A 12,347-nucleotide genomic window follows, 5' to 3' on the forward strand; every position below is an offset into this window, starting at 1 on the left:
GCCCACCTTGGGCACATTGCATTGATGAGTCAAATGCCCGGGTAGTCCAGTCCCTGAACTCTCTCTTTCGCGCGAAAGAGAGTTCAGGGACTTGACTAATGCTCGGGTATACCCCGGGGATGTTGAAGTTTTCGGCTCATAATGATAATTATGTATGCTGAAACCATGCATTGCTGTATAAATGGACTGGCCAAATGACGACGTATCCCCGGGGACGTATCTCCTCTTGACATCTGGGAATTACTGAGTTGTTGACACATTATGACCCGGGACCTTATACCAAAATATTCGTGGTTTCTGTCTGCCGCATGAGGGCACATAACTTACATGCCGGACACAAAATATGATCTGTAGATTTGTTATCTTTTTATTAACCTTTCCAAAAAGGATTAGGTATCAAAGCTCTTCACGTGAAGATTATAGTGGTAATATTGTTATGTCACGAATGCTGTCATCAGGTGGCCTGGGGAGATGTTATATTTTGATCGAACGTCTTTAGATGCATTATTGGTTTCTTGTAATTAATAATTTGTTACATATTCAAATGAACTCCTGTTTGGCGTTCGTTTTATAACTTTTTTTGAAATAGTACGTAATTGACATGCAATATCAAACCGTTTTTTCGCACCTGAAGAATATTGTGTAATGGCAATTCTCCTAAACATAAAATTAAGGTACATGTTTATTGTCATATAATCTCCAATCGTCCGTCGACTTTTAAAGGGGTTCCAGTTTCGCATACTTGTACTACAGTTCGACCCCGCGTGTTTTTTGCCCGCATTCAACGTTTTCCTATCTTCCTTTCACGATGGCGTGGAAGAATGTTGAGTTGAAGAAAAAGAAGCAGAGACGTTGTTGCAGTGTTAGATGCCTGAAAGCACCAATGCACATGTTTACATTCTTTTATTGGGTAAGTACATCACGCCATTGTGTTATGATACAAACTTTAACTTGAATGACATTGTTGGCACATTTGGCATGATTCAAGTGGAAAACATTAAACAAATAATCTTTATAACCAATTGCTGTTGAGAAAAGCCAAACCTTCAAACTCCCCGTTCAGTCCTTTTTTTAGGTATACATTGTGTGTACAATGCAATTTGATTATTTTAATTACACATCAAAGCCGTTTAGGTGTTAATCACGTTACCATTTGTTTTGTTTTAATGATTTACAAGAACTTTTAAAGTATGGTATGCATTCAATATGAGAGGAGTTTGCTAAGTAGAAAGAGCTTTTGGACAAAATTGTTTTTTATTAATATTTCAAATAATCTGCATTACTTGTGGTATATTTCTCTGTTATATCACGTGTTGGCATGACAATTTTTTGGGTTCACGTTTTCGCCGCCTTTAACCTGCCGGCGCGTGAGTAACTTCCATTATATTTTCGTCGAACGAAGGCTATATCGAACGAACGTTTGTGTTTAGACGGTAAGACTAGACGGATGACACCCGGAAACCAAGGGTTCATAAAAGGCTTGAAAACAAGTGTTTGTATTATCCTTTCGGCCTTGTTTTAATTAATTGAGCATTTCTTATCATTGGATCTTATGGAAATAAATTACACATCGTCGTAATATAAAACCCATTGACACCCTGAAAAAATGTCTTAACAACATGGTTCGTTGAACTCAGTGTAACGAGGAGAAAATGTCTTGTTAATGTTACTGCTAAATCGGGATTAAAAAAGACATCAAAGGAACAAAGAATGGATACGATCCCCCAAAGACTGTTCGGGGACATGATGCCCGCGCGTCCTCGTATACTGTATGTACTGTACGTACATATTCAGAAAGACATGACCTTTGATACCTTAGTAAACTCTAGCAAATAATTTGCCAAAACCTCCGCACTTTATTCCCCGTTTGGCGAGACCATACAGACTTTCTCCTGTTATCTTAGAGAGTAGCAGTATTTGTGGGCGGATATTGATTACTTTATGATTGTTTCATGCATTGGCGATGGAGTTTTTCAAGAAAAAAAAATCTGAAATTGAAAGTCAGCGTGCTGGGTTGGACGATCATACACTACGTTTTGATATGTAAAGAATTTCCGATTACATCCAATATCAGTTCACTGATACTACTTATTGTCCGAAACTAGCATAATATTTGTCGTTGTTTTGTTATCTAAAGATAACATTTAGATTTGTACCATAGCATCAATACACCCATTGCATTGTATTGCGATTGATTTGAATACAGTATGCTACTTTTGGTGGGACCCCTTTGTAACGTAGTCCCTGGAATAAAAGCCGAATAAAAAAGAAGAAAAAATTTTCTTCTTATAGCCAATGAAGAAAGTTTGTTTTAAAATCGAAATATCTACCAATTTTATAATTTCAATAGTAATGATGATGATGATGATGATGATGATGATGATGATGATGATGAAGATGACGATACTTTGTATCCGTGCAACGTATTGCTTTTATCTTTTGCGTCTCCATATTTTACTTGTCGTTTACTCGATATTTCTTCAAGTATTTCTCTGATCCAGGTTTATAAAAGATCCAGCAATTCTTATTGTTTTTTCGATGTGGTCTTGAAGAGTTTGATATTCGGAAGCACAGCTAAAGTTACTAATAATAGTATAAACTGAAACAGAAAAATCCTGTATAATGACCCTCCCTCGCAGTCATTTTTAATGGGCGATCGAGTTGGCTTAGTACTTCGTTATAATCGAGTTTTACTACATTTCTCAAGATCGGGATCAAGTATGGGATAATGTCAAGGAGAGACAGGCCTGGCGGGCTCACCTTCATGGACCTTTTATTTTTTCAGTTGAGCGGCGTAGCACTGGTGATAGTAGGAGCCTGGACGCTAATTTTTGAGAACAAGTACAGTGTGCTGCTGGGAAGCTCGTGGTTTCTGATAATAGTCGGTCTGATGATTGCCACTGGGGGACTCATTATGATTGTGTGTATCTGTGGCTGCTATGGAGTGGTGAAAGAACACAGATATTTCCTCATCTCGGTAGGTAGTCAAACGTGAGTAGCAGGTTGCTAACTTGGCTCTACTGATGTTCCAGTGAATTCTCTGGCACCCAGTCCGTCTGGTTTTCTCAGTTTAACATGCGAAATCTTTACAGAGGACAATGAGCGAGCGCTCCATTCTTAAGGGAGGAGTTCTGCAAACTAAGTTACCGTCTTTTGTCCTTAGTGTCACTATAATCCCCAGAGCTGGTGGGGTTTTTGCACTACGGAAAGGAACCTTAATTTTATTGTTTTGATTTAAAATTCCCTTTGTTGAAATCTAGCCAAACAAATTACGTGTTCACAAAGCCACCTTTTACCGTAAAGGCCCTTCTGGCTAACAGGGACGGGTAGCTCTAGGGACGAGAATGCCCTGGGGTGTGTGTCCAGTTTCCTCTACATCGTTGCATAACGATTCACGGTTGCACATCGTACTTCTACAGTCAAGTTTTTTTTTCAAGTTTACATCTCTTTTGCAGTTCCTAATCTTGTTGACGCTGATATTCATAGTCGAATGCTCAGTAGGAATTGTAGCATTCGTGCACCGAGCTCATGTAAGTAGCTTCGTAAATGCCCAGTTCCTTCTATGCATGTCTATGGTACGCGCCAGCAGGGAATAAGTAGCAGTATTCAACGAAACAAATCCAAGACGTGGCAAGATTGAATTCAACTACCATGAGGGTTTTCACGGGTTTATAAGCAATGTTTTTGGCAAAACCACAAAACTGGTTATAGTTTAAAAACCGTAGGGGTGACATTGGGACTCTGAGGGAGATTTGCCTTACATGCAAGGAAAAACGTAAACGTTGCCTACAAACCCGTGAAAGCTTGGTATTCCCTAGGGATCCAAACACACGGATTGATCACAGTGACATCTCTTTTTGCTAATTTAGTGCCTCTAATATCTGCATAATTTAGGACCATCTTAATATTTTCACCGTGACATTTCAATCCCATCACCTGATAAAAGTAAAACTGAGCATTTTGATCTTACAGTCTTTTCACAAATTCTTTAACGTTCATTTTAATTTTTTTTGCCAGTTGTGAATCGATTTCTTAGATTTTTCCTAACCGTCTATTTTGACTGTGTTCATGTTTATTTTTCTAATTTTATTTTTTTTGCTAGATTGAGGAGGATTTAGATAAATCCATCGTCGCCCGAATGAATGAGTACGGAACATCAGATGACGTTAAAGAATCCTTTGACACTCTTCAACAAAGGGTAAAAAATAATTCATTGTAAAGCAATCTGAGATTAGAAGCTAAGTGTAGACTGTTCACGAAACATCCACTACAAGGAACACCTCCTAAACGGACAGTATTGTAGGCCCCAACAGTGTCCACTAACGGGAACTGACTTTTGTCAACCAATACTAAGCAGTACAGTTAAATCTCACCATAACGGACACCTTTCGGGACCACAACTTGGTGTCCGTAATAGATCGTAATAGAGAAAGTCCGTAATAGCGAAAGTTTGTTTCAGTAATTCCGTATTCGTCAGGACAACACCTGTCCGTTATAACGGGGTGTCCGTAATAACCGGGTGTCTGCAAGGCGGGAGTTGACTGTATTCATTGATGTTTTTTCTAGCACAAGTAGGTCGCAAAGTGTGATCGTCCGGGTGAGAAAAGTTCTAAGAAGAACTGTTGTTGGTGACTGAGCGGAAGTCATTTTCAGAGTCAAGTGAAAAGTCGGTTGTCAGTCGATGATGTTATAAGTCTGGTCCGTTGAAGTTGATTGGACAGTTCAGCTGTGATGTTATTAGCTGTAAGACTGTGTTAGTTGGTCAACAGTAATTGGTCAGTTTCGATCCGTCTTTTGTTAGTCTAATTAAGGTTGTCGAAACGTCAGTCACCAACAACAGTTCTTCTGAGAACTACTCTCACCCGGACGATCATACTTTACGACCTACTGATACTCCTGGGTTCAAACCATTTAGAGCGGTTTTCACTTGAGGGTCGAAAGTAATTGCGTTTGCTTTGGTTTTGCATTATTACGCTTAGTGATTGGCTAAAAAAATTCGCGCCACTTTCTCAGCCAATCAGGAGTAAAACCAAAACCAATCGTGACTCGCTCGCGCACGTTTTCCCGCGCTTCGTGCCAGCTTTATGTATTTGCTTCGAGTTTTGATTGGTTCACTGGATTGTCGGTGTCCTTTTGTGATTGGCCAAAGTAATTACTTTGGTTTTGGTTTTACGATCGCGACCCTCAATTGAAACTGCTCTACTATATCTAGCACAAGTGTTGCGGTAGCCAGAGTTATTCGTCATGGAACATCACAGCATGGAAACAGATGCCCGAAAACGAGAATTTGTCAGTTCCAAACTCATGCTGCAAGACAATCACACCTGCATGTGGTAAGAGGGACCACCCATCAAACATCTACCGTGAGGTATGAGTGACTGTTATCATTGCAACGTAATTGTTATAATAATCAAGTAAGCCCTGGGAATACACACCTGTAAACGCCTGAAGTTGATTCATGAGAAGGACGATTACCAGTGAGGCCTTATCACTTAATTTTAGTCTGTGGCTGATGACTTAAGTAAGTAATCAGAGCAATGTTTGATTGGAGCGTTCCTCTACGGATAATCATGTAGGTCATATAGCAGGGCCGAAGCCGCTTTGAGGCAAACCGAGGCACTTGCCTCAGTCGTTTTTCGGTTGTTGTTGTTGTTTTTTAAGGTGTGAGCAGTGGCGGATCCAGACCTTCAGCTAAGAAGGGGGCCCGATCATCCAGACCCCGGGGGCCTGCTCTTGAAAATAATTTTTCTCGGCCCTACGGGCCAGTATTTGGCCTAAAAATAAGGTGGGGCCCCGGGCACCCCGGCCCTTTCCCGAGATCCGCCACTGTCATATTTTTCATGGTTACGGCCCTGTATATCATTATTTATCTGTCATCTCACGATTATGAGTGGAACAAGTGATCGGCCAGCACTCTTTGGCTTCATAGTCCAGTCCGTGTTTGCACGGGTTCGAATCCCGTTGAAGCCTGATTTCTCATTAGGCTTTTGATGCTTCTTTTTTGCTGCTTTAAGTTGCTGTGAAAACCGTACGGACTGTTTTTCTTTATAAATCAATCAACCGTAATTTATCAAATAAATGAGTCATTTCATATTATTCGTTATCACATATTCACTCCTTAAGGTATTGTCTATAAATAGAACTCGCGATCGACAAGCTTCGAGCGATGCAACCTCTTTCCCTGGGGAGCGAGACCCTGGGAACGAGGTTACGAGTGGTACTTTCAGGCGGTGTGCAGTACGCACCCTCCCTTTAGAGGTCATTTGTCAAGGTCGCAGAAATTTTACCGCTAAATTAGTGTAACTTGAGCCTATCAAGTATTCAGCGGTCGCCTCTTACAAAATCCCAACTGGTGTACATAATTGATTTCGACCTGTATTCAATGTTCCCGCATTGAAAAATAAACATTATAACATGGCTCGCTGGCCCTATTTAATTCCTTTTGAGCGTGGACCTTGCATACATAAGATGACGTGAGCAGTTGCATTTTAGCTGCAAAGTTCCTGTCGAGGTTTATACCTGCTAATTCCCGTCGCATACTTTTCCACAGTCACAAGTACAACAACTGAATGTAAGAAACTAGCGAAGAACTCCCAATTTTTTTCCTTGGCGAACCTTTTAGCCAGTAAGACAGCAAGCAAGAGCAACAGAAACGAAGCAGAATAGGCGCGCTTCCCAAATTTATCCTAAATTGCCCCGAAGTTGGCAGCTACTTATATAACAATTGCAACAATATTGAGAAACATCCTCCCTAATTCAGAGTACATGTTATTTTTCTACCACAGGGTTGTATTTCAAAGTTGAGTGAGTATTTTCGCGAGCATGTGCTAATTCTGGGCATGGTTACATTGCTTCTATCTGCTGTCCAGGTAAGTACTGAACAAAAAAAATGAAAAGTAAAACGTATCTGTAGAAGTGTAACATGGCTAGAAACTTATCCCATCAGGAGATATTTAGTATAAGCTGTGTTAGTTCAATTATTACATGTTTGCTAATTTCCTGGTCCATTCTATCTCTTATTGCAGTTAACTGGAATTATTCTCTCCTCGTGTATGGTGCGCTTAGTGGAGTATTACTGAATAGTTTCCAGACCTCTCCTCGCGTGTTCCAAGTGGACCACAGAATTCCTGGCAGATTGTGTCATTTTGTTATGATAAGAAAAGACATATATGACATTTATATACAATCGACTACTATTATAAATATGAGCAAGCTATTCGCTCCCTCAACCCCTTAACGAGATATCTACTGTTTCGCTGACAAAACAATAATAATAAAAAAACTGCTGTGGCGGCTCAGTTTAAAAAGGGGACTGTAATCACCTCTGCAAATTGAGTTATCGTTATTCTATTTAGCTTCCCAGAAAGGGAGTGTTGGTCTATGATGATTAGCGTGCGGGACTCTGGATCGAGCGGTTTGGGTTCATTGTGTTGTGTTCTTGGACAAGACACGCACAGTGCTTCTCTTCACCCAGGTGTATAAATGACTAACCCTGCGATGGACTAGCATCCCATTGTGCCATTCTAGAGGTAGTTGAAATATAAATACTCCTAGTCGCTACGGAAATCAGGATAAGCTCCGGCCTGATGGGCAATTAGGCACGAAAGGAGACTGTCCTGTTATTTCTCGAGCTTTTGAGAGGAAGGGGGCAAAGTAAAGACTGATGCCGGATGGCTTGAAAGATGTGGGGCTTTTGTGCTGGTAACTGACAAAGTGGTGTTTGTTTCCTAACAAGACAGTTATTCTCGTGCTACACGGCGGTGGCGTTTTAATTTTTATCAATATTTTTTTGCCGTTCTATGAGAAAAAAAAACATTTTTTGACCGCCATCTTATACTGGAGCCCGGGTGTGGGACTCCCATATAAAAGGGACGGGGATGCTCGTCGTCTCGCGTGGGGGGTTAAATTAAACTGTTCGGATACGATTTACGTAGGGTGTTCACGATATGCGCCAATATTTCATAGCATAAGCATATAACCTCTGTTCAGTTTAACCGTCAAGGTCTCGTTTAAGGATGTACGTGGAGAAATATGAGACGCCGTCATATTGTGTTGGCTGTTTAGACCTGTCAGGCATGAAAAATGGACTCTTTTGGAGGTCAAGATGAGATTGAGCCACGCCAGAATCGTCCTTCATTTTCCGAACCGTAACCCCGTCCCTTTCAAATGGGTCACCCTCCTGGGAATGCCACACTGCATGAAATAGACCGAAACAAAGTCAGTGCTTACCGACCAATAAAACTAGAGAGCATGTTAGATTAGAAACACAAGTGTGTCTTATTCACCATTCCACATGGTGTTTTCTGCTCAGGCTCCTGATCCGATCAGCGAGCGAAGCGAGCCGAGAAAAGCCTGCTTTTTTTCGCCCCATCCTCGCAGAAGAGCCTGTTCACAGGTTAAATTGAATTGAAAGTAATTGTCTAATCAAGCGTGGGAATTATGGTGTCTGTTTGAGGCTCGTGCATTGGTTTGTATACATGGTATATTCACTAAATAGTGCAAACGAGTTTAAATGAGACATAAAAAGGTATGATTTATTAAAGATTACACAAAGAGAAACCATCTGGATTTTTTTTTTCAATGCTTTCCTGGGTGGCCCTTCCATTGATCTCTGTAAAATTTTGCAGATGATTCAGACTAGAAAGAGTAAAAATAATCATTGCAGTTCACGTACGCAACATACAGCTGGTTCCAGCTAGAGCTGAACGAGTTCATTCCTTTCAAAACTACTGGAGAGAAGGTTCTTAGCTTTTCAGTGCTTTTAATTTTCTATACTTGTAAACAGAGATAAATCTAAGCACTTGGAACTACGACTGGCTGTTTCATAGCCTGTGAGCAGACTCCCATTGTTTGCCCTGTCCTACTCGGGTGCCTGTTCGCAGGCTAGCTCTTTTAAACCTACAGCTGCGCAGGTTATTAATGGGCTCCCGTGACCGCCTGTGATAACATATATATATTCTTTTGTTACATGTAAGAGATATGCAAAGGAGGCGAAAGGGTGAGCATTCGGCGAATTTCGTTCATATTGAAGTGTTAGCATGAGCAAGGATAGATAAAATAGTTGCCGAGTGTATGTAAGGCCAAGTATGTAAGGCCCCAAATATGTTTATTTGTTGTTGAAAAAGTTGAACTAACAAAAACCAACAGGCGTTACTTTCACTTTGTACGTAGTTGAAAATTCTGTAAGACAGTTTGTCTGCGTTTAATACGAACTCAAGCTAAAATTATAAAGCCTCCGTATTCCAGATCCGTACTTTATTTTGGATAAAAAAGAATCGATATTCGAACAACAGAGGTAAGGAATGCAACAAAAAATTAAGAACGACTTTCAGCAAATTTCAATCAAAAAATTGATTTTGCGGCAGAAATTAAAAAAATCGATTTCCCTCATTTTTTGCCCACAAATAGCCTTAAGCTATCCTTGTAATTTGATGTAGTGTTTTTCGTCTCGTAGCGCTTTAAATCCGTGAAAAACAAGAAAAAGGAATTTCGTCCACAAGATTGCCAAAAATGGCCGAATACAAAGCTAAAAGTTGGCAACCTAAGTTTTTACTTAGTTCGCGTGCAAAGAAGAACCTGAATTTTTGGATACGTTTTCTTAAAAAGCAAGATATTCAGCTTCTAAAAAAAGGTAATAACTTTACTTGAGCGTCATTCGAGAATTAATTACAAATTTTGTAAAAATACCTTTATTTACTTATGGGAAAATCCCTAATTTATTGATAAAGTTTAGAATTTTTTTTCGCTATGTGCCATAACTCCAAATTTCTTCAAACTTCGGCTGTGAAATCCTTTTATGCTATTATAAATTATGTATGAAAATCAGCTTGGGTTCTTTTTTGGGAGATTTTCGAGGCGCCGCTGAATTAACCGAATTTTAACGAAATTATTAGCAAATGTAAGCAGTGGTTGCTGGTTGTTCATTTCAGCGGGCTTGTTTGATATATCAAATATAACTTTTGAAATTCCTTTATAAACGTATCTCCGTTCTTAAGATATAAATTACTTATTGAAATTAAAATATCATGGCAAAAGAGTTCATTCCTGGATTAAACAATGTCATTAATAGAAGAAATATTTCTTTTGCCCGTACGTCGGTAATTAATGTAGTGGTCGGCATTTCGTGATTTCGTTAGATTCCTTGTCGCCGTAATGTAAACAGTATGTGTAAAACCGCTTTGTGAACGAACACTGTTAAAAAGGATGGCAAGATTATTTAATGTATTTAGCAGATAAATGCCAATGAAATGTTTTCCTTTAAAACACGGTACGCAAAACACATCACTCAGGATACTTTGGCGTACTTTTTACATTTGTTCGTTGATAATGATCTTAATTGACGTTTATAAATTAGAAAACCTTGATACTGGCGTGGGTAACGCTTAGAACGCGAGTTTGAGGGAAACAGGTTTTTTATCATTATTTCTGTATGGAAGCAAAGTGTTCCTTTAGCGCTATTGTCGAAAATCCTGCACCTACGAGCGAAGAGATAAGGCGAAGAAGACAGAAGTTATTCCGTTGTTATACTGTACTCGAGAAATAGCGGGACATAAGTCTACATGGGGGATCTCAGATGTCGAAACAGAGGTTGATTTGATTCTTGCCAGAGCAGGAGTTTTTACCTTTTCTGAAAACATTGGTCAGTTCACTATTTGTCCCTACCACCGATCTTCCTTAGGAACTGAATGGCGCCGAGGATCTCAGCGATGCCAGGTTCCTGAGAAATTATCAGGCCATAGCGAAGATAGAAGATGGCCTAAAGCAGAGGGAGGCCTTGGAAAACGGGGAGCAAAGTTGATACATCAGAGGACAGGTGTATTTGTTGCCATCGGATCAGATTTGTACAGATTACAATGAACATACATAGCTAACAAACAAGTAGAAATTTCCTTCACAAACTAAAGATCATTTTCGTAAACAAAAATCTCATACTCTGAGGGATATACCAGCCTGGTCACGTGTCTTTGTTGTCAAAAGTAGTTCCTCTCATCACACGGGGAAATACAACCACTGGTGACAATTTCCCATTCAAAGTTAATATTCATTTAAATTTGATTTGTTTTAGGTGTTTGTCGTAACTGTTGTATTTTACTTTCAAAACAAGCCCCTCCCTCCCAAGAAATAAGTCCCCTAAAAATCTGACGCAATAATCTTTCAGATAATAAGCGCTCTCGATTTAAAGCCAAGAAAGTACAACTTTTCTGATATAGGCTGCTGTTGTGGAGGTTGTTTTGTTAGTTATAACAAAAATCCCCCCCCCCTCCCCCCCTCTTGTTATATTTAAAGAACTTTACCATCTGGTATTGTATGCCCCAAAAAGATAACGCACGGTATCACGTCCCAATAGAAACGCAAATGTATTGCAAACGTCCATTTAAAAATAACCTCCTCTCCCCCCATCGTATGTAAGCCCTCCCCGGAAATAAGCCCATTTGAAAAAGAAATACAACAATAAAAACTCTGTCTATTGGTTGTTTACTCACAGGAAAATTAGATTTTGAGATACAAAAAGGCGTGGCACCATACTTAAGAGGGCGTCCCGGGGATTCCGCTTTTCCCTTAAAATATTTTGTCGTTTTTTGGTGATCTCTGTTGCCTAAAATATCAGAAACACAACTGTTGTTCCCGTTTGACGTTCCCAGCTTTATTTTCTTTTTGTTCCCTTGTTCCAAATTATTTTGAACTGCTCATAGATTTGCAATCAATCTTTGCATTTGCGTTGTTTACCTTGAGGGAACGTAAATTGTCCAATCAGACGTCAACGGAAAGCTGTCCTCGGCTTCTGATTGGATAATAACTGCACGAACGAATGTTAATTCATTAAAAGTGGTCACACTCTTGGGCTACCTGCTCTAATATATGTTTCATGATAAATTTACGCACCTTAAGGCGACAGTGAATAAATGCTCGCAGTGTTCTTGAATAAATGCTTGCAGTGTTCAAGAGGCCACAATTATCCTTTACGAGTACTTGGGCGGTTGGATTACCATCGGTTAACGTTACCGTTTCAGGAGCCCCTGAGCCCGAGACGTTCCCTGTTATCATGTTGGAAGGTGTCAGCGCTGTTTCAAACATAGATTACACTGACGAAGGGCTGATTGTATGGAGGGCCTATAAAATTCGTCCTGGAAAATTGATTCAGTAGGAGAAACTCGACGTCCAACCAAATACGGAAGTTCCAGTGCTATCAGCAGTTGACAGCGTCACTAACGGACAAAAAGCGACTTTTACAACAATTTAATCTAAGAAACCAGAGATCCCTTCGAAACAGGCTGACATGCCTGCCCCAAGCGATTCACCAAGCTCTGACGACTCCTCTTTGGATGAATCAAATGCATTTCTCTTTT

General features: G+C 39.9%; 1 protein-coding gene across 1 annotated transcript; it reads left to right on the forward strand.

The window, feature by feature from the left end:
* Positions 1 to 731: 731 nt before the first annotated feature.
* Positions 732 to 8,559, forward strand: LOC144632716 (CD151 antigen-like). Its single transcript, XM_078491430.1, has 7 exons — positions 732 to 910; positions 2,786 to 2,977; positions 3,456 to 3,530; positions 4,103 to 4,198; positions 5,213 to 5,368; positions 6,786 to 6,869; positions 7,026 to 8,559. The coding sequence occupies exons 1-7, from the start codon at positions 809 to 811 to the stop codon at positions 7,077 to 7,079; spliced, it is 759 nt and encodes a 252-aa protein (XP_078347556.1). The 5' UTR covers positions 732 to 808; the 3' UTR covers positions 7,080 to 8,559.
* The last annotated feature ends 3,788 nt before the right edge of the window (positions 8,560 to 12,347 follow it).

Source organism: Oculina patagonica, chromosome 12, assembly GCF_052425735.1.
Source record: "Oculina patagonica isolate OP01 chromosome 12, crgOcupat, whole genome shotgun sequence".
Taxonomy (NCBI): domain Eukaryota; kingdom Metazoa; phylum Cnidaria; class Anthozoa; order Scleractinia; family Oculinidae; genus Oculina; species Oculina patagonica.

Coding starts and splice junctions, on each gene's coding strand:
- LOC144632716 (XM_078491430.1), top strand. CDS start 809: ATGGCGTGGAAGAATGTTGAGTTGAAGAAAAAGAAGCAGAGACGTTGT. Junction 3,531..4,102: donor CATTCGTGCACCGAGCTCAT/GTAAGTAGCTTC, acceptor TTTTTTTGCTAG/ATTGAGGAGGATTTAGATAA. Junction 6,870..7,025: donor TGCTTCTATCTGCTGTCCAG/GTAAGTACTGAA, acceptor CTCTTATTGCAG/TTAACTGGAATTATTCTCTC.